The sequence below is a fragment of the Bos mutus genome, chromosome 2 (assembly GCF_027580195.1).
Source record: "Bos mutus isolate GX-2022 chromosome 2, NWIPB_WYAK_1.1, whole genome shotgun sequence".
Lineage (NCBI taxonomy): Eukaryota > Metazoa > Chordata > Mammalia > Artiodactyla > Bovidae > Bos > Bos mutus.
In genome coordinates, this window is record NC_091618.1 from 80471705 (window position 1) to 80495528 (window position 23824).

At 35.9% G+C, this 23824-nt stretch overlaps 1 protein-coding gene across 1 annotated transcript in view; it reads right to left on the bottom strand.

Annotated features, from left to right (window-relative positions):
• Window positions 1–23824, bottom strand: part of LRP1B (LDL receptor related protein 1B) — a 1793119-nt gene that overhangs the window by 1406957 nt on the left and 362338 nt on the right. The window contains exon 2 of the mRNA XM_070360639.1: window positions 18005–18142. Coding sequence (XP_070216740.1) covers window positions 18005–18142 — 138 coding nt within the window. The remainder of the gene's footprint in view (window positions 1–18004; window positions 18143–23824) is intronic.

The following is a 23824-nucleotide window of genomic DNA, read 5'->3' on the forward strand; positions in this document are numbered from 1 at the left end:
GTAGCGAGAATTCTGAAGTCAATAGGATCATTGGGCAAGACCCAAAATGAAGTTATCTCAGCCAATAAATCTTTACTTGTTTAAGGCATTTAAAGATATTACAGTCAATAGAAAATAAAAGAGGCCTGACGTATACAACTTGAATGTTTTTTTTCCAATGGATTCATCAGCCATTTCTGACCTAATTTTTTTTTTTTTTTTTTTAAGATGTGATTCAAGGTAAAAAAAAAAAAAAAATCACTTTCTTCTGATCATACTCCCTCCAAGTGCTGGTTATATTTGTAACTGTTCCATAATAGTATTCCTCTGGGGAACTTGAGCTTCAGGTCTAATTGTAACCTCTCTAAAGGCAATGATAAATAATAATAAAATTTTCAAAATTAACAAATGAAAAATAATTTTAAAAGATAAAAAATAAAGGCAAAGATGTATTTTTATCAGTTAGTTTACAATTATTTGCTAATCAGTTGTATTCACATACAATGATGGGAACCCCTATAGGATATGAACCATCTGAATATCTTCATAGTTCAGCATAATGACTGCCCTATATTGGATGTTTAGCAAATATTTATCCAATATGTAATTAAAACTACATTTCCAAAGACTGAGTCTATGAAAAAGAGCATGAAACTAGCATTAATACTCAACTCTGAAAAAATAAAAATACCAAGAAAACAATCTTAAGTAATAACTGACCCATGAAACAGTCTTTGAGCATGTTTTCCTATAAAACAAGTACTTTTATATAATGTTTTCATATATCTTTCTTTCCTAGCCCCTCTTTTGAAAGACATCATATTACCTTCCTCACACCTAACTTTAGTTCCTTTTCACATAGTTTTCATCACCTAACTGTGAAGGTGACAAAAGGATATTGGAGTAAATAATTCTTTGTGTTCATACAAAATAGTTGACATTAAGTCAACCTTAAATATGCTCTATCAGACTATTATTTTCTTTATGTAGTCCAGATTAACCTACTGCACACACACCACAAAAGTGTAATGTTCATTTTATTCTCTTCTCCTCCCCTTTGTCTGTTCACCTCATTGCAACTCCTCAGTCTTAGCTTTATCAGGTTTAATATCTGTTTTAATAAGTTTGTATGAATCAATATTTCCCTACAAAGCCTTCATTTAGACATGATTTCATTTGCAGCTCCTTGTCTAGTCTATCAATTGTGATTGAATTAATAGCACCTAGTCTGCTCTGTATTAATAAATTAGATCTTTACAGAGGTACATGTAAACTAATTATAGCTTTTGCTTTTTGCTCAGCTGCTCAGTGGTGTCTGACTCTGCAGCACACCAGGTGTCCCTGTCCTTCACTATCTCCCAGAGTTTGCTCAAACTCATGTCCATTGAGTCAATGATGTCATCCAACAATCTCATCCTCTGTCATCCCCTTCTCCTCCTGTCTTAAATCTTTCCCAGCATCAGGGTCTTTTCCAGTGAGCCACCTCTTTATATCAGATGGCTAAAGTATTGGAGCTTCAGTACTTCCAATGAATATTTAGGGTTGATTTCCTTTGGGATTGATTGGTTTGATCTCCTTGCTGTCTAAGGGATTCTAAAGTGTCTTCAGCACCACAATTTGAAAATATCAATTCTTTGGCACTCAGCCTTCTTTACAGTCCAACTTTCACATCTGTAATTTAATACTTTGGAAATATTTATACATGCTTTGGGAAATATTTCTCACAGAAAATATTACATGTCCAAAATAAATAAATAAAGGACAACTAAAAATTTAAAAACTATTGAAGGATAAAGGAAATATGCATTGGTGAACTACGTAAACTTTGGGAGAAAAATGCAGCAAGCAAAGAGAAAAAAAAAATCAAGAAATATCATTTAGCCAAGAACCAAACAAAAATAATCTGATGCAATAAAGACTGTCTCAATATCTAGATTTAAAAAGAAAGGGTGCTATTTCTTCCATAGGGATTATTTAATTATTTCTATTTGAGCAAAGAAGATATATCAACAATTTAAAAATCCAATCTACTTTTTATATGTGTGCAACTTTTGCCCCATAATTTTTTTAAATTAATTTTTATTGGAGCATATTTGATTTACAATGTTATTAGTTTCAGGTATACAGCAATGTGAATCAGTTATATAGAAATATATATTTACTCTTTTTTACATTATTTCCCCATATTGGTCATTACAGAGTATTAAGCAGAGTTTTCTGTGCTATATATCAGGTTCTTATTAGTTATCTATCTTATATGTGGCTCAGATGGTAATTCACCTTCAATGCTGGACACCTGGGTTTGATCCCTGGGTTGGGAAGATCTCCTGGAGGAGGGCATGGCAACGCACTCCAGTATTCTTGCCTAGGTAGAAGAATCCCCATGGTCAGTGGAGCTTAGCGGGCTAAAGTCCATGGGGTTGCAAAGAGTCGGACACAACTGAGGGACTAAGCACACATCTTAGATGTATATAGTAGTATGGATGTCAATCCCGATCTCCCAATTTTTTCCCTGATTTTGGGGGTTGTGAAATCCAGTGCAATGTATAAGGTAGAAATATAGCAATTCTAGTTTGGGAGACAATGCTGAATGCAATTCAGTAGCATTTGATCTCAAATTCAGGGTCCTAAAAGACATAAACTTTTAATACTGGAAAACCCACATTATCTTCACTGGTTAACCCACACAGACCTTCCTAACGCAGACTGACATGGTGAAAGATACCTTTAGTTTCATCCCAAAGAGTTCCCCAGCTCCTTACCAGACCATTCAAAAGAGAAGCACACCACCACACTGATGTGGATTTACTCAATGAGAAGAATGGTTGAGTTATGTTCATAGAGAATTTGATAAAACTGAATTTCCTTCAAGGGAAAAAAAAAAAAATTTTTCCTTGACATTTCTCAACACACAGAATTCTTCATTTTGCTCTTTGCTTACACAGACATCAGGGTTTTAATTTCAGAATTGTGATGGGCCTCAAGTGATACTATGTATATTTACTCCCTTCATCCCTCCCATTTTCCTCCCTTTCTTTATACATAAATATGAATTATCCAATATGCTATTTTGACTGTGAATTTTTATTAATATCTGTTCTAGTGCCTATATAATGCCTGCTGCTACTGCTGCTACTGTTGCTAAGTCGCTTCAGTCGTGTCCAACTCTGTGCGACCCCATAAATGACAGCCCATCAGGCTCCCCCGTCCCTGGGATTCTCCAGGCAAGAACACTGGAGTGGGTTGCCATTTCCTTCTCCAATGCATGAAAGTGAAAAGTGAAAGTAAAGCCACTCAGTCGTGTCCGACTCTTAGCGACCCCATGGAATGCAGCCTACCAGGCTTCTCCGTCCATGGGATTTGCCAGGCAAGAGTACTGGAGTGGGGTGCCATTGCCTTCTCTGATATAATGCCTGCTTACTCTCTACAATCATGTGGTAAAAATGGCTTCCTTAATTGGGATCTTACATATAAGAATTTATTGGGGGATATAAAAAATGGCAGAAGTAACCACCAGATAGAATTTGGAATTTGAAGAGAAAGTAATTAGACCCTTCAAAACAAAAGTCAAAAGCATTAATACAGCTGAGGTATATTTAGTTACTTGGAGACTATCATAGTCTCTGTAAAGCAAAACGAAGCAAAAGGAAATTTACAGTCAAGGAGAGACTGAGAAGGCAAAGAAGTTTAACATAATTTGATATTCTCAAAATATTAAACAAAATTTTATATATGATGACAAGTCATATAGTAAAAAAAGAAATGATGAAATAGGATTGGCTGACCAGAGATTTGAAATAATAGAAAAGATTTTGAAATTCAGATAGCTAATACATTTCAAGTTTAAGCCTAAACTTGAAGGAATAAAAATGTAAAAGCTAAAAAAGTTTAAGATGCAGGGACAGTATGAAGGGAAGAGAAAAAAATGTATAAGAAAGGAAAAAATATTGAGAGAATGGGAAGGAGAGAGTATCTTTCCTCTATAAACCTTTCTCCCATATCTGGCGTCTTTCTTAGGCTGCAGCCATTCCTTACTGACTCCTCAGGAAATATTCTCTATAAACATTCAGTCCAGATATTTGGAACTCTGTATTATAGTACATCCTGACCCTTCTCCTATAGTTCCCAGGTATAGTGAATAATTTTCTTAATTTATACAATATTGTATCTGGAATAAAAGGCTTGTTTAATATGTATAAACCTCTCAGTTTCCTGGTTTTCAAAGCCATAGCACCAGCTGAGGTCCTGCTCTCTGTCCTTTAGAACCTTCTTGTAGGTTTATCAAACACAATACAACTGTGATAAGTGAAATAATAAATGGATACATGTAATATTGCCTGCCATATTAGTAAAGAAAGAATACCACCGTCATCGTAGATGGAAGCCAACGTGAGCTGGTGAGCCCTGAGGGAATTCAGAAAGGAAAAGAATACCTGCCATCTAGCAGTCATCAAACTGTAGCCACTCCTTACAATGAGCCCTGAGGAAACTCAGGATGGAAAAATATAGGATACTGGCCCTAGGTAGGTAAAGTGCATATCAAAAGGCATGATTTAAGTGAGCCCAGACTCTTGTATCTTCCCTTAAATAGAAATGTACTAAATTCCTTAATTTGAGATTTTGGGTTTTCTTTAACAATAACCTTTTGTTCTTAATGTCTGCCCTTTGTTTCAAAACTCCTATATATCCTAGTTGTCCCCCCTCCCCATCTTCTTAGAACAGTTCTCTCAGGGTTACTTGAGATGCTGCCACAGAATAAAACATAACTCTCAATTTTCAGGCTGTGAATAATTTCTCAGCTGACAACTGAAACACTTATTTGGTGAGTAATCAATTTTCTGATTGTTCTATTAAATCATGTATAGCAAAAACTTTTAGTTGCTACCAAATATCCATTATCCGCTTTGTTCAAATCTAAGTTCACTGAAGCAATGTTTGCACAGTGGAAAAACTACATCTTTCAATCTTTTGTGCAGTTGAAGTTGGTTGTGTGTTAAAATTCTGGCCAATGGCACAGAGATACAAATTCACAGATTAAGCTTCTGTAAAGTTCCTAAAGAAGGTGGTTGACTGGCTTGGTAGAGATATCTTATTCTTCCTCTGCCTAGAATATAGATGTGACATTTGGAGCTGCGGCAATCATCTATGACTGCTGGTCTACCTTGAGGATTGTAGGCAAGTGACACAATGGCAGAAGGGAAATGCAGGAGTCTGGGGTACAGATCAGGCATGCCCTGAACTCACCTTACCTGCTATGGATCATCTACATCACTAGACATTTTTTACAAGAGAAAATGAATCACCACCTTTCTCTACCAGACTTTTTAAAGATCTGTTTGTCACAGCCAAATTCAATTCCTAACTGACACAACAGGAGTGAGCAAGACAACACTAAGTATACAAATATGTAAAAAGAATGGAAAATGAAAAGAGAATCATAGGAGTTGGGAGCTAGGTCAGTCAATTACACTAGTCAAGACACACACTTGGTTTTGGGGGATGGATAGTTTCTAACTTTAGAGATTTTGAAAATTTAAGGATATGTGGAGAAGCATAAGAAAAACACGATTAAGCCACAGGAATACAGAATCTAAATCTAATGGAGAGGTAAAGCTAAAAATTGAGAGGGTGTAGGGAATTTTACAATATAATATCTAAGCATTTGCTCAGAGTGCAAACTTCTAAGCACTGATTGTGTTACCAAAAATGGTGGTTAGGATTTCTCTCCCGGAGGCTGTCAAAATTGGGAAGACGGCAATCAGTCTACACAAGTTTGGGTTCAAATCAGCCTAAAGGCGAATGGATGGACCCGATGACCTCTGAAAGTCCCTTTCGGCCCTATTATCTTACATTTCTGTTTCACACTGAGAAAAAGTTATTGCAGCTTCTCAATTTGTAGTTATAATCACTGAGGAGAACTTTGCATCCCTTTTGCATTTTGCAGATATTTCTAGTAAATAAGAAACAAAACTGAAAAGAGCAAATTACTTTAGGTAGAATGCAGAAGTGAATCTTCTTGACAAAGAGCACACTGAGGTCAATATTTCCGGCATACAGTGAAGTACACATTGTGAGTTATTCTGCACTGCTACTGCTGCTGCTAAGTCTCTCCAGTCGTGTCCGACTCTATGCAACCCCATAGACGGCAGCCCACCAGGCTCCCCCGTCTCTGGGATTCTCCAAGGAAGAACACTGGAGTTGGTTGCCATTTCCTTCTCCAATAAATGAAAGTGAAAAAATAAAGTGAAGTCACTCAGTCGTGTCCGACTCCTAGTGACCCCATGGACTGCAGCCCACCAGGCCCCTCCGTCCATGGGATTTTCCAGGCAAGGGTACTGAAGTGGGGTGCCATCGCCTTTGGTTATTCTGCACTGCCCCATGCAATTCTGCACTTCATCATTCTGTTTCCTGTGTTTGTCTTCTCTGCCCAGTTGATTGTGTCCTTGATAGGAAATGATTTAGATAGAAGTTAAATGTAAGTTTGTGTGTGTGTTCAGTTGCTCAGTCATGTCAAACTCTTTGTGACTCCATGGACTGTAGCCCACAAGGCTCCTCTGTCCATGGAATTGTCTAGGCAAGAATACTGGAGAGGGTTGCCATTTCCTACTCCAGGGGATCTTCCCCACCCAAGGACTGAACTCATGTCTCTTTTGTCTCATCTCTTGTGTTGGAAAGCAGATTCTTTACCACTGTACCACCATAAGTTTGTTTAGTTGCTTGCAGTCTCTTAGGGGTATAAGACACATATGTAGGGGGAAAAAAAAGATGAATTAAACTAAGACATACGTTCACTGAAAAATTACCCTGAAAAGGTAAGTTATACTGTGTTAGGACAGATTCCTAGGCTCTGATCACAAATATACTTGAAAGTGAAAGTTGCTCGGTCCTGCCCAAATTGTCCTGGCCAGAATACTGGGGTGGGTAGCCGTTCCCTTCTCCAGGGGATCTTCCCAACCCAGGGATCAAACCCAGGTCTCCCGTACTGAAGGAGGATTCTTTACCAGCTGAGCCGCCAGGGAAGCCCAAGAATACTGGAGTGGGTAGCCTGTCCCTTCTCCAGAGGATCTTCCTGACCCAGGAGTCAACCCAGGGTCTCCTGCATTACAGGCAGATTCTTTTCATTACGCTTAATTAGTTTAAATGAGTAGAATCCAAATCCGATTTATAAGAAAGGAAATGGATGTTATTTGGGAGTAGGACACAGAACTCAATTTGCCAGGATTCCCTGGTAGCTCAGTTGGTAAAGAATCCACTCCTGCAATACAGAAGACCCCAGTTTGTCTCCTGGGTTGAGAAGATCCGCTGGAGAAAGGATAGGCTACCCACTCCAGTATTCTTGCTCTTCCCTGGTGGCTCAGCTGGTAAAGAATCTGTCTGTAATGCTGGAGGCCTGGGTTCAATACCTGGGTTGGGAAGATCCCCTGGAGAAGGGAATGGCTACCCACTCCAGTATTCTGGCCAGGAGAATTCCATGGACTACACAGTTCATTGGATCACAAAGTGTCAGACACGACTGAGCAATTTTCCTTTTTTCACAGCACTCAAAGTAAGTATATGACTAGTAAAAACATTGTATTACATTGGTTTTAACAAACAGGAATAAGTGGACCACAACATAGGTGGAATGCATAAAGATATATATATATATATATATATATATATATATATATTTTACAATTTCCTAAAATAAGCATTTCAACTAGATGTCCAATAGACACAGGCCAGGGAAATCTAATAGAATATATATTCACATGCTTATATTAATATTTCTATGTGTGGTTACAGGTAATAAATTTATATATAATTTATATATAATTTGTGTATAATATTTACATATTGTATAGAAACTACTTAGATTTAAGAGCATTTTATACATACTAATATATCTCTCCAAATTTCTTAGAGCTATCTTAAGGAATATTTAATGTGGCTAACTAAAAATTAGACTGTTTGGGTTCTCCGTGCTTCTGTTCTGAGAATATGGGATAAATCTCGAAGCTGTTTATTGAACTGTATAGATTTTTTTCTTGGCACTCTTGGTTTTGCACCTATAGTGTGAAGGAGAACACATCACAGGTTTCAGCTAATGGAACTGAAAGTGCACTTTGGGGCTTGTCCTTCCCATTCTCCTTAGATCTAACACTCAAGCTTGGCTCTGGTCACACTGACCTAATTCAGAAGAAGCCCTGTGATCAGAGTGATCTCATTTTGGTTGGCATATTACGGTTTCTACAACCACAGCGGGTTGCCTGCCCTGGTGTACAATCCCTTGTGTCATAGAGAGGTCTCATTTGAAATAAAACTTCAAATCCCACGCGTTCTCTTAATCAAAAACCGATTGGGAAGCTAGAATGCAAATTCTCCATTAGTGCAAATAAAACAGGGTGGTGTTTTTCCCCCACAAAGATTAATGTTTACTGAGTTTATTGTGTCACAACTCAAATATACAAATAGATGCAGAAAAGTCTGGAGAAACTTAAAATACAAATGCATATTTCTGTATATATTCACATGAGTAAAATACAAATAATAGTTACACTTGATTATGGGTTGATTATGGGGAGTTCTGAAGTCACAATTCTCATGGCTACTTTGTTTCTCTGAATGTTGTTTTAAAAGTGAGATATTCAGTTGTCATGATATTAATACCTATATAATTCCATGGAATAGTTTTCTATATAAGTGATAACAATGGATCAAAGAAAAGGCAACTGAAATAGTTTGTTCTGCAATTTTGAACAGATTAGAAATTCTGAATTGAAAATATTGGCTGTAAAATGTGAAAATCTCTGTCTATAGAATTCTGTAAGATTTCTTAAAATTTCAGATGGAATTTAACACATCTCAAATCTTCTGTTTATTAGTTACTTCTCACGGAATGGCACAGTGCTGATTTTTACTTCAAAATGTAATCTTTTTCCACTGAATGACTTTGAAAAGTTTCTTCTTTTTCCTTCCAGATTCCACTATGAAAGTCAAATTCTTAAAGAGTTTTTTAAAAAGAAAACTTTCTATTTATAATATTGCAAAACTACTTTAAAGAGTTAAAGTGAACTTCTGCATTTCCTTTCCACATTCCTCATCAAATGAAAGCACAAATTTTCTCAAGAGGATAGAGCCAGGAGTAAAATTGAAACATTCAATCCTGCAAACTTGTTACATAGTTTTTCCCCTTGTTGTTCACTCAGCACATTTTTTTTTCCTGTTCAATCAATTAATAAAACTGACAGGGAACAAATAGTTAGTTCAAAATGGTTTTCAGTAGATTTTCTACAAGCCGTCTTGCTGCTTAAAGAGCAGGTCAGAAAGGGACGCTGAAGCATGACAATTTCATGCATCTCTCTGAGTTGATGTGTTAAGGCCCACTAGTCAAAACTGCAAATGAAAACTCAAGGTCACAGTATTTAAACTACTCTCAAACTGTGTGACTCCTGAGGATCCCATTCAACCTTAGCTACCTGCATTAATTCCTTACTTTTTCAAATATCAAGCTGCTTATGTCAAAAACCAAATAAGGAATCACAGGGGATTGAGCCTTATATTTGAGGCTGAGTAGAGAACTGAGTGACAGTTTGTTGTAATTAATACTTTTGAATAATACTGAAACAGGCATATATTTCCCAAAGTTAAGATACAAGAGGATAAAACTTAGGCATCAACTAAGTTAGTCTTTTGGTAGCTTGCTAAAGATGGGATTTCAGTTGCTTAATGTAGTTGAGTACAGTTTCCCAGTAACTAGCTCTTGTCTAAAAATAATTCACTTAATATGGCTCCCCATGTCATCTATTTTGACTTTGCCTTATATGAAATTCATCAAAGTGACACATTAAAGAATAACACTTAACACACCTTGTTTTAGAAACTGATCAATGTGAATGGATAGATGGCTGCATAGCTCAAAATTTCATGATTATAAAAACGCATTTTAAACTTTGAAGAATAAGTTAGATAGCTATGAATACATATATGCAACAAGCTAGTCTTCATATGTTTAATTATAAAACAGCATTATATAACATCCTTATAATATCATTGAGAATATATCCTAGTGTCATTTTTCATAGTCTTTCTCTTTTCAGTTTTATGCAATGCATTTTAAGTGGGTCATACAACATCCCTGGGCTTCCCTGGTGGCGCAGAGGTACAGAATCTACCTGCCAATTCAGGAGATGCCAGTTCGATCCCTTTTTCAAAAAGATCCCCTGGAGAAGGAAATGGCAACCCACTCCAGTATTCTTGTCTGGTAAACCCCATGTACAGAGAAGCCTGGTAGGCTATAGTCCATGGAATCACAAAAGAGTCAGACAAGACTTGGCAACTAAACACCATATACTTATTCAAACATAACCACTCCAGGTCTGGACCAAGTATTTCTTCAGCTTTAAGTTCATCTCTCTCCACTCATGACGCTATGCTTCAAACTTAGCAAATAGCATAGAACTGTCTTGAGTGTGCAATGATGTCTTACTTGTGTCTCTGTCCATATAGTTCCTGACTTTTGAAATGTTCTTCCTTCCCTCATTTGCCTACTCAACTCCTAGAGTGAGATGCAGATCAACTCTCTTGGGAAATTTTCCTGCATCCTCCAAAGCTGAATTAGATGCTCCTCATTTTATTCTTCCTCAGACATTTTTACCTTCCTCCATTCAGATATGTGAATTCCATGAAGGCAGAAAATAGGATTTTCTATATCCCTAGGGTTTCGGTAAGCATCTGGAATACTGTCAACGCTCAATCAACATTTACTGAAGTTAATACATGAATTGAATATAGGGAAAGCTTTACTGTGTTTCTACTGGTACATTTAGAATACTACCCATTTTGACCTCATACCCTTTATTGTTTCTTACAGACTATTCTTTGTTTTCTATCATATCAGGAAAAAGATGGTGAGGGAAAGATCCAGATAAATGATGAGTCCCAGTGTGCATGAATATTCATATAAATTAACAATTCCAAAATTGGTGGGGACTCTTAACAACTCTCTTCTGTGGGGGAGAGATTACTGGGTGTGGGAAACCTGATTCTTTGACTTTCTATGGTTTCATGAGGCCTTCAATCTAAGAGGCTGTTATGTTTGAGACACAGGTATAATAGGAGTTCTTTGAACCAAGGAGTAAAGCTGTCTGTCAAGCAACTGCCATTTCTTCTATAGATATTAAGCAAACAAAATAAATACTTTATTGGGTGTGAGTTGTGGATCCATGTTTGACTTGCATCTACTTCAATAGAGTAAAATCACCTGGAACTAGAGTACAATTTAACACTAACTGAAGGTCCATAATGCACCAGGATTATCACCACAGAAAAGATTTGGTCAAAAAATATGGAAATAGTTTGTTAGTTTGAAACTGTTTGAGGAAGAGAGAGAGATATAGAATTTGAGATGATATTTTAATAAAGAATATCTTTGTTTTAAGCTAGATCCTTCAATGTTAGATCATTTTAAGCTATTAGGTCTATGCACTATTTTTTTCTATTTTACAAAAATAATACTAACCTTAATCAAACATGTCAGTCCACTACAAAAGGATTCATTTCCAAAAAACAATCTTAGATTATGCTGAACCAAATGACTTAATCATTTTCCGCCACAGGTATCTAGTTAGCTAGTTAACTATCTCTAGAAGTCAACATATTCAAACAGCTCAAAGTTGAAATCCAATTTTCTTTAGCAGGATTAGTTTATAATTATATCTGATAAATCAGTGTTGAAAAGTGTCTTTCTAATTAAGCAGAATTTTAAAAACTAAAACTCTGAAAAATAAATATATATACTTATGTGTATATATATGTACCTATATGTGTACATATATATGTGTACCTATGTATTTGTGTGTATATACATATGTATACACACATCTATATACGTATAGTTAGAATAGTCTGTACAAAGTATACTATCCTAATTTCATATAGGTGTCGTTAATATATACAATAGTCTTGCAGAGGAATAATACATTGTAGAAGATCTATTCTTTCTAAGAACTGTTCCTTTGCTTCAAAGAAGCATTCATTTGGCCCTGAAACCAACCAATGTTAAGGATCATAGCCCTTCACTGAACTAACTTAATTAATTAAGCTAAGCTCTTTGGAGGAAATGCTTACACTTAAGATAGATTTGAGACTATCTGATTACCTTAACACAAGCCAATACAAGGAAAAGAATATAGCAGGATCTACTCTTAAGTTGTAGGCTTCCCTTGTGCCTCATCTGGTAAAGAATCTGCCTGTAATGCGGGAGACCTGTGTTCCATCCCTGGGTTGGGAAGTTCCCCTGGAGAAGGGAAAGGCTACCCACTCTAGTATTCTGGCCTAGAGAATTCTATGGATTATATAGCCCATGGGGTCACGAAGAGTCAGACAGGACTGAGCAACTTTCACTTTCACTCTTAAGTTGTAGGAGATTTAGTAATCAAAAGTGGTCTGAGCACACAAACCCAGGTCCTTCTGGCTAATTCCAGTTTGCTTGTTTTCTAGCTCAACCAATGTTTTAGGTGACTGAGTACACACTGTGAAGTTTCCCTCCACATGTGTCAAGCTTTATGTTGCTGACAGATACACTTTGCATAACACTGCTTGCAATTTTCACTCTTCTCCATACCTCTGTTATCGGATTCTGCATGCTGAAATTCCATTCTGTATGTAGCATGGTGAACTCATTTTAATTTAGAAAGAGACTAGCAATACTTTTCAACAGGAACTTTTAAAATGGAAATTGAAGAAGATTCATTCATACAATAAAATGAAAGTAAAAACAACAAAATGTACCAAATGCATGTGTTTTCTTTATCAAATTCACTAAATTCATTCTTTCCTTTCTTTCTTTTTAGTTATTTTTTTGCTGTTGACTAAATCATGTCTGACTGTTTGCAACCCATTGACTGTAGTCCACCAAGTTCCTCTGTCCATGGGATTTCTAGGCAAGGATACTGGAGCAGGTTGCCATTTCTTCTCCAGGGTATCTTCCCAACCCAGAGATCAAACTCACGTCTCCTCGTTTGGCAGGTAGATTCTTTACTACTGAGCTACCAGGGAAGCCCCTTTTGGGAGCTACAAGCTATCCTTGTGCTGCTTGGAAGTCAGTGCTGTAATGACTAATGTGTCATAACGAGATAAAATATTTCCTTTCTGTAAAAATGAGAGAACAGAGTCATGAATTTGTGTTAAGAATTAATTCCTAATTATTTTATTATATTTATTAAATTTAATATTGTCAAATATATTAATTTTAATTAATTGGGCTAGATTAATTTCTTGTTGGAATATTTAGAATATATGAGATTCACACAAGAAGTTTTAAGGGTGACTAATTTTCCTATGGTGAATCAATATAGATAATAAGGTTTGGCATTTATCCTGGTCCATTTTGAGAAAGCCTTCAGTTTGTAAATCATATTCAGGATTTTTTGGCATCTTCTCATAAGAATCTAGTTTTATGAAGATCAATATGAAAGCAAAATAAATAAAATTTTATATATGAGTTGGTATCTAAATTAAATACATTAAAATACATACATATAGGTTAGATTGTGGATAGAGAAAAATGTAATTGCATATATAAGGAAATTTATATTCCAATTGGCAAGTAAAATAATTAAATGGAATTTTAAAATTTCTTCATATGCATTATTTCAAGGAGTTAGATAATACTTAAGAGAATCTTATTCTTCTTTTGATTCCTGATCAAACACACTAAATGAATATATTATACACTGAGAATCATGTAGGAACAGGTTTAGTATAGAAAGATCAGAAAAGAACAGTACATGTGTCTATGTATGCATACTTGTTTGTCTGGGTAGGGAGCTTTTCAGATGTCAGAGTTTCATTCCCTGATTAGTTTTAATAGACTCTTTACATACTTTATCCCCTTGAATTTAAAAGGAAATTGAAATGTTTACTGGAAAGCAACCACAATCACTTTTTCTAGGGCCACAGAAGATAGACTTCCTTTTCATAGTAACCGGAAGAGTTCTCAGATTCTTTTAATAGAGTAAGAGCAGATAGGGCCACAGAGACTGTCAGTCCCATGAGCATCTAAATAAACGACCATTTTGCACTGCAAACGTAATCTAACCAGGACTGTGAATAAAGAGGGTTTCTCTTCCTCACAGCTTCTTTAAATATTAACAAAAGGAATTACCTTAAGGATGGCAAATATTAAAAGTGTTTTGATACATCTCAGTTCATTTGGTCTCTGTTAGTTGAATTTGTTCACTTCTTTATATGATTGTGAGGAATTTTGTGGAAATATCCTGTATTTCCCACCAGGGCTTCCATGGTGGCTCAGGGGTAAAGAATAAACTTGCCAGTGCAGTAATGTGGGTTTGATCCCTTGGTCAGGAATATCCCCTGGAGAAAGAAAGGGCAATCCACTCCAGTATTCTTGCCTGGGAGATCCCATGGATGGAGGAGTCTAGTGGGCCACAGACCAAAGGGTTGCAAAGAGTTGGGGCCACAAATTATTTGGCAACTAAGCAACAACATCCTGTGTTGAGAGGCATCATACTGTATGTATATAATGTGTTTTCATTATTCACGCAATTTAGATAGTGATATTACCACCCATATTAAATACTACGTAGGAAGACATGATTTTTTTTTTAATACAATGTGGAGATTTTGAACTTTCCTATTATAAAATTTTTATAAGCACATTCCTACGTACAGCTACACCCATATACAAAAGTCCATTTTTCTTTCTTTAAATGAAGCTAAATTATGGAAATTAAAACATCAGTGTTATAGAAAATCATTAATAATAGATATCTTTTCATTATCCTTACCAAGAAGAAATTGATTTTTCTAGGAAACCATTCAGAAAACAATTCAGTTGATACAAAAGCATTCCCAAGACCAAACTATCACCTCCAAATTGTTAAACTTTTCTCCTTATTAATTTTCACAAGGGTCACAAATATATTACAAGTGTACTCAGGATCTTTTATGAGGAAAAGGAAACATATCCATCTTTGAATCATATATTAGGCTTTGTAATTATTTAGAGTATGTGCTCTGCTGCTGCTGCTGCTGCTGCTAAGTTGCTTCAGTCGTGTCTGACCCTGTGTGACCCCATAGACAGCAGCCCACCAGGCTCCCCTGTCCCTGGGATTCTCTAGGAAAGAACACTGGAGTGGGTTGCCATTTCCTTCTCCAATGCATGAGAGTGAAAAGTGAGGGTGAAAGTGAAATCGTGTCTGACTCTTTTTGACCCCACGGACTGCAGCCCACCAGGCTCCTCCGTCCATGGGATTCTCCAGGCAAGAGTACTGGAGTGGGTTGCCATTTCCTTCTCTAGAATATGTGCTCAGAATGCAACAAAAAGAAAGCAATGGAGATAGAAGTGATTAGACAGAATTTTTCTACAAAGGAAAGCATTTCTAAAAATTAATGCAGTGTTTGAATTAATATATTTCTTTATGTCTCTAGTAAGTAAAAAAGTCCTTAGAGACTTGATGTTAATTAGGTCATAATTAACCCTTGAGAAAACATCTCTTCATTGAGTGTGACTCAAAATCAGGAGGAAGGCTGAAGGTGGGAAAATACACTCAATTCTCATGATATATTTTTGCCTACAATCAAACATCTTTTCTAAACACAAACCACATACATATGATAAAGCTGGTGTTCCTTCTATCTGATGATAGAGTCCAGGGCACTTTACCTGAACAAGCAGACAAACATGTTCCTAATTTTCTTTTCTCAAGGCAGAAATGTTTTGTTAAACCACTGACTCTGGAATCACAGTATCACTCAGTCATCTTGATCCTAGCATTCTATGTCATTGTGCAAGCCCACAGAAATAGAAGAAAATCCTTCTACTAAGGTAAATAACAGGTAGAGATCCAAATATACTTTCCCTTATTTCTAAGTCCACCATAGGTCATGCATTATTTAGGTATTTTAGAATACTTTATTTGGTTAAATTTAGAAATATTAAGAAGGCCAAAGTGGTACAATCAGTGCCCTACTGGCAAATTAAAAATAAAAAAATAAAATATCACCACTTGTGATAAAGATGTGAAACTTGAAACAGCTGGAAACTTGAATTAGAACAGGAAAAGATAGAAGTGTAAGCAACTATATCCCCTAAATTTTAATCTGAATTATATGGTACTTTTTCCAAGAATCAACATATATTTAATGCCATTTTATTTTTGTACTGATATTTTGTTTTTATTTGATCCCTTGTTTTACTATTAATATATATATATATATATATATATCCCTGTCTTCATTAAATCACAACTCTAGATTTTACTAGAGAACTCATTTATATTTTCATATGATCCATGTAATTGAAATATGTTTGAAAGATATTCAAATTTGCATAATCACCTCTGAGGAAGTATTTGGCAATGTGACGATTTTCAGTCTTTAAAGAAGCTTAGTCACACATGTCTATCTGGAATTTTGTTTTAAATGTAATAAAAAACTTGAATTAAAACTAAGGAGGACAGAATTAGGTTCTAGAAAATACAGTTTATTTCTGAAAAGAAAATTAAATTCTAACTTCTATTTCCTTGTAATTCACTAATTTACCTTCTATTAACATTATCTTTAAAACTATACAATCATAAAAAGGAAAACCTGTCACAGTCTTTAAATAAAAGGAAAATTTCTTCTTATTATTATACTTATGTTTATAACTGAAACTAAGAATCCACTGGCTTCTTATGTGACCCTGCTAGAGTTCAAGGCTAAGAAAGGAAATACTACCAAAGAAGAAAGACCTTTAACTTCTCAGTCTGAATTTGTCCACAGAGCCAGAGTAATTGGACATTACATTAGAAAGAAGGAAAAGACCTCGCAACATACTTGATCTACGCTTTCTCGACATCCTTTCTATTTTGAATTACCTTTCTAAACTAAGATTTACTCTTTTTCTAAGGTATCTCTCCATCTCTGGTTTTGAGTCCAGGTTATTTCAGTCCAAATGTGGGAAAATGGCAGCCAGTAAGTTCTGTCAGGTCTCCAGACAAGTTGTGTTAAGCCTGTTCATTGCTCACCATGCAATGTTTAAAAAGCAGTAGCTAAGTTTGAACACTTTATGCACATAAATAAGTGGAGCTCCTCCTGAAAAACTGGAACTTTTGGTGACCAAGGACCTTTCCAAAATGGCATCAATTTAGTGAGTCTGTCCAGATACCAGATATGCATCTCCAGTTTTCTACAGTTCTTTCTACTCCTTATAGTTTTACTGACTCCAACATGAAGGACAGGTTGCTCTGACAGTTTCAGTAAACATATTGTCACATTCAACGTGCTAGAATATGAGTTAGAGACTTCTGATCCAGTGGGTTCTTTCTCTATTTCAAGTTGAAAACAGATTCACTTGACTGATAGCTTGATTCTGTTTCCACATCAGGATCCTTACCTTAATCCTCAACTTTTCCCTGTTTCTTTGTTTAACATTTTATCCCTGCTTCCCAAACCAATTAACTTTTTATAAGTTTTAAGATCTAGTTACACCCATCATGAGTATATAGGTAAACCCTTGACCACTGAAGAATGTAGACTTGTAAAAAGAAGGAAAATTATAGAAAGTTAATAGTATAACTTCATGGAAATAATATTAAGGGGACATTTTTCATGATACAATATATTAAAATATTTGGTTGCAGGGGTTTTACTTCAAATAATCTTAGTACAAGTAACAGTTCAGAGGGAACATGTTTTTATGTATGGTATCAATCTACTGTGACAAAGACTTCTCATTTGTCCTTTGCCCAAAAGCACTCCTTGCTAGGAAATACATGATTGTTTAAGAGCCCAACTTCAAAGTCTAAATTTGTGTGTGTGTGTGTATGTGTTTTTACTTCTGATAGCATTTTTCAATAAAGCACAATAGTCACAGCTTTGAAATGCATATTGAATGTCTCTGGCAATAAAACTCATGCTTTCTCAATAACTGATAAAGCTGGGGTTGAAAGACAAGACAGGTTATAGGTTCTCTTTGAACTTTCAATAAAACTATGAAAAATTCAGTATTTCAGTTGCATTTTTCTGCAAATGGACTCACCACGGCAGTGTACTCCTTCATCATATCCATCTAAACAGTCCAGGACGCCATTGCACAGTTGGGATAAATGAATACATTTGTTGGCACCAAGGCAAGCAATGTGATTCCAGGGGCACTTGGTTTCTACCTCCTCAGGACCTGGAAAAATTGTAGGAAGGAACACCGTGATTTGGGTTAGCTTACATTTTTCAACTCCAAAACTATCAAGCACAATAAATTGTTAGCATAAACTTATAAAACAAAACAATGAAAAATCCTACCAGAGACCAGTACTGATTATCAGAGACATCAAAATTAGCTTATGTATTTAAAAAATTAAATTTTAAAAGCTGCATAGGAAATAAAAGGTGCATTTTTGTCAAATAATGCATTAAAAACACAATTATTTTTCAACCCATAAATAGGCATGAATTGAAAATCTAAGGGTTGATTTGACTTATTGTTCTATCTCTTATCCTTAGATAAGTGGGAAAGATACTTAAACCATGTAAGATACCTCAAATGTGAAATTCATATAATGGCAACTTGTTGGCAGGGCTCTTTTTAGAATTATATCAGGTAACATAAACAAAAAGGTTTCAGTGGAACTTAAATGAACTGATTTATTTTATACTTTTAATCTTTATAAGTATGGAGAACAGCTAGCTTTATACTTCTATCGGGAGTCTTTTGTTTTTAAAAAAGTCTTAAAACTGAGTAACTATCAAGCAAAAGAATTTTCTAAAGAGCAGATGAACAGGGTGCATTCACTGAGTTCACCTACTGGTGGTAACTGCACTTTATATAGTCATCCCTTGCATTTTTAAAGATATACTTAACTCAGAACATCAAGATTTTTCTTCAAGATCATCAATTACAAGTTTTTATCAAACATTCACACTGTATATTGCTATATCCAATTTCAGGTTGCTAAATTCCTATTTATACTTGTTTTATAGGCATCTTCCAAATTTCCCATAATGATTTTTAATTTTGCCAAGCTCTCTCAAACCCAAAGTACAGTCACACCACAGGACTGTAGTCATGTATTAATCTGACACTGATTATTGCAATAACCCAGATGTTTCACTCAAGACACACTTCTGATTTATAATCAGTTTTGTTAATATCTATGGGACATTATTTAATCAATTTAACATTAGTTTTCTCATCTGTAAATGGAACTGCCAGCTGAGTCTACCTGGGTTGCAAGGATCAATAGTCACTCATGGCAAAGCACTAAGCATTATGGGATGTAGGCCCAGAGGAGGAATTCCATATGTGTTAATCACATAAATAAATGCAATGCAGTCGAGATTCTTGTAGAGGAGAATCTAGAGCCAGATTCTTGAGTCCAGTTTCTGGTTCTATTAGTTGAGTAACTTGGGTAAGTTATACTTTGTATTTTACCAGGTTGTTACAAGAAGTATATCAAAAGTTCTTAGTATTTTTCCTGGTAAGCACTAAATAAGTGATTGATATTAATGTAGTTAATAATGTTCTAAGAAGGTGAATTGCCTTTTAGTAAACACATCTTATAACTTTCTTTTCTATTTCAAGGCCCTAAAGAAAAAAAAAAAAAAAAAAACAGCTCAAAAATATGTTTTACGTTATTTCAGTTCAGTTCAGTCACTCAGTCGTACCCGACTCTTTGCAACCCCTTGAATCGCAGCACGCCAGGCCTCCCTGTCCATCACCAACTTCTGGAGTTAACTCAAACTCATGTCCATCAGGTTGGTGATGCCATCCAGCCATCTCATCCTCTGTCGTCCCCTTCTCCTCCTGCCCCCAATCCCTCCCAGCATCAGAGTCTTTTCCAGTGAGTCAACTCTTCGCATGAGGTGGCCAAAGTACTGGAGTTTCAGCTTTAGCATCATTCCTTCCAGAGAACACCCAGGGCTGATCTCCTTTAGGATGAACTGGTTGGATCTCCTTGCAGTCCAAGGGACTCTCAAGAGTCTTCTCCAACACCACAGTTCAAAAACATCAATTCTTCAGCGCTCAGCCTTCTTCATAGTCCAACTCTCACATCCATACATGACCACAGGAAAAACCATAGCCTTGATTAGACGGACCTTTGTTGGCAAAGTAATGTCTCTGCTTTTGAATATGCTATCTAGGTTGGTCATAACTTTCCTTCCAAGGAGTAAGCGTCTTTTAATTTCATGGCTGCAGTCACCATATGCAGTGATTTTGGAGCCCAAAAAATAAAGTCTGACACTGTTTCCACTGTTTCCCCATCTATTTCCCATGAAGTGGTGGGACCGGATGCCATGATCTTCGTTTTCTGAATGTTGAGCTTTAAGCCAACTTTTTCACTCTCCTCTTTCACTTTCATCAAGAGACTTTATTTAGTGAGGCAGAATAATTAATGACAATACTGAAAAGGCCAATCTAACATCTTCTAGGATGTGTAAAAATTGTTAGAATTGCAGAAGACAGTTATATACTAGCACTAGAAAACTAAGAAAAAAGAAACTAAACATACTATGTAAGCAAAAAAAAAGAAAGCTGGAAAAAAGAAAGCTGGAGTTGCCAAAAGTAATATATGTTTTTTGAAATGCCTTATCAAATATGTATTCTAGATATATGTGATTTTTTCTGATGCTAAAACAGCTTTCAACCATTTGTGTTTGGCAGATGTAAACAAACTTTTCTGTTGTAGTTTCACTAGCTTAAATGTTACTACTAATGGATTCCCTGTATTCTTCATGTATATTATACAATTACCACTATACAAGGGTATTAGTTCTGTCAAATACAAATGTACAATTCATATTACTGAAACATGTCTCTGTAACTTGAGTATCAATATTTTAAAAATATACTTCTCCATACATATGTATATATGTATACACACAAATTAAAAAAATATATACATATTTAAATCCAAATTATAGGAACTAAAGCAAGTGAAACTCTTTTTACTGAGGGTTTCTACCTACTGAATCTTATATTTGAAGATTAATATAAATGCATTTTTAAAATAAAAATTTTAAATATAAATCATTTTTATAATTTATAAACTAATAAAATTTTGAAAAGCTATGACCAGTAGTCACAAGAAAGCTGCCTTTTTTAAAATTAATAAGCTGATTCTTAAAGTTTGAAAAAATACATCCTTGCATAAATGTCAAAGTAGTGTTTGGGACAGTTATATTTAGATATCTGTAAAAATTTCCAAAATAACCCTACCAAAGAACACTTTATAAACCAGGAGACTAAAAATCTTGAGTTAGAGACCAAAAATTACTAAGTAGCTCTAAAAAGCCAGATTTTTCTAAAAGCAACATGTTTGTTGACTCAAATACATGTGAGAGTTTTCAATTTTAAGATTGTCAGATAACTAATGAACATGACAGAAGGAGTGAAATGCATATCTGGTATCAAGATGAAAGGCTTAGCTATTTACAAATTTTTAGAAAATAAGAAAAATATCTGGGTTTCTCAAAAGGAATGTATAGAACTATTAAATTCTTTCTACCAATAATGTAATGACAAAAATGAAATTTGTTTAGAAAAATGAAAGAGTTAATTGGTTTCTTCATTGATGGATTATAATTACTTTCCTCATCTTTGATATGCTCTTGTCTTGGTTCCCATCCATGCTCAGTAACTGATAAGACAGCTGCAAGATGGACTGCTGCTACTGCTGCTGCTGCTGCTAAGTCACTTCAGTCGTGTCCGACTCTGTGCGACCCCATAGACGGCAGCCCACCAGGCTCCCCTGTTCCTGGGATTCTCCAGGCAAGAACACTGGAGTGGGTTGCCATTTCCTTCTCCAGTGCATGAAAGTGAAAAGTGAAAGTGAAGTCGCTCAGTCGTGTCCGACTCCTAGCGACCCCATGGACTGCAGCCTACCAGGCTCCTCCGTCCATAGGATTTTCCAGGCAAGAGTACTGGAGTGGGGTGCCATTGCCTTCTCCGAAGATGGACTGCACTTTCATCAATTCTCCCCAAATTTTCATAACAAAACATATTAAGACAAAGAAAATTTGCAAATTATACTCAAGTAAAGAGCAGAAACTATTCACAGAATAATTATAGAGGTTGCCCCAGACCTTGACGATTACCCTCAAAATTGAGGGAATCAATATCTTAAACCTCTTTGACCAGCTCTGGTATACTTCAGTTGGAAAACTTCTAAAGCCAGAATGTTGTTGCTGTCTTTCTTGAAAATGTGGTAGAGATGGGGCAGTTTGAAAAATAGCAATGCTTGCCTCAAATTCTCAACTGAAACCAGGCAACATGGGTATACGGTGTAGGTGCTTTGGGGAATAATCTATCTTGATTCCCAATGAACATTTAAGACGTAATGCTGTGTGTATCCCCTGAGGCTCCTTTAGTCAATCCTAAAATTAGAAAACTCACCCTGATCACTACTTCTCCCTGTATACCTGTGACAAGAAGCAGCATGGAAGCTGTATGGACTTCCCAGAATATGTCAACGTTACATTAAATAATTCATCTCATGAGGACTTTTGGGCACTCAGAACTTTTCACAACCAGCAATTATAATCTGGACATAGCAAAGAGGAGGGTCAGCGGCTATCAAATATACCCAGAATTATCTCTTTAATTACTAATTATGAAGATTGTGGGGGGATAAGACAGAGGTGCTGTGATAACAGGGCAGCACATGAGAAATTTCAAAATAGTACAGACTCTTAAAATTTTAACAAGGATGGGAGTCCTGGTGAGAGAATCACTTCACTTGTCAGTAATTCACATTTAGAAAACATTCCCAGTCCCTCAAATCTAATTTTAGGTAACCAGAGCAATATAGCAGAATTTAAAATACAGTAATTAAATATAAGACAGAAAAACCCTATTATGAGTAGGATTTAAAATATACAACACAGAAGAATAGTATCCATATCTTAAATTTTTATAAGCTTTACCCAACTAGCTGAAATAGCTTTCATTTTTTTTAACTGAACCTCATTTCACAAATAAGCCTTCTAGTATTAAGCAAGATAGCACAATTCATCTGCATGTTCTTAAATATTCAAATTATTTTCAAACATAAACATCTACTCTGTTCAGAAAAAAAGTGATAATGGAAGACATAAATCTCATCAAATGTCCTTTCTGACTAATAATTGAGATGGTGCATTTTATGAAGGAGTGGAGGTTTTTCTTTTATAATGACAGATATGGTTAAGTATCTGCCCTTGTCACTACATCATCACATCTTAGCAGGATCTGTATCAATTCTTCCTCTAAAGTTTAATCTTTCCAGGCTTTTCTGGTGGCTCACACAGTAAAGAATCTGCCTGAATGCAGAAGACCTGGGTTCAACCCCTTTGTCGGGACGATCTCCTGGAGCAGAGAATGGCAACCCACTCCAGTATTTCTACCTGGAGAATTCTATGGACAGAGGAGCCCGGTGGGCTACCATCCATGGGATCACAAAGAGTCAGACACAACTGAGTGGCTAACACACACACACACCTTACACTATGTCACCTTACACTCTGGGAGTTTTGTCCTATCAATACTTGCTGTTTTGTTTAATGGTATTCCCTATCTCTATCTTTCCAATAGTCCTAACTTTTGTCTGCTATTCACTCAGTTTATTTTAAACCTACCCTCAAGAATAAATTTGCTTTTTCTGACTGAATGTTCCTTGAGGTGATATTTATGTATTTCAACTGTTAAACTGCACCTGCTGCATTCCCTCTCACTCCAGCCTCTTCTTCCAACCCTGCTGAGCTTCTCCCCAGGTCCTCCTGATGGTCACACTAACAGTAAAGCCAGAGGCATACAGCATCCTTCAAAAGCTGAGCAGACTTCTGCTCTCTTAGCCATACTTTCCTCCATTATTGTTCATGCACTGAA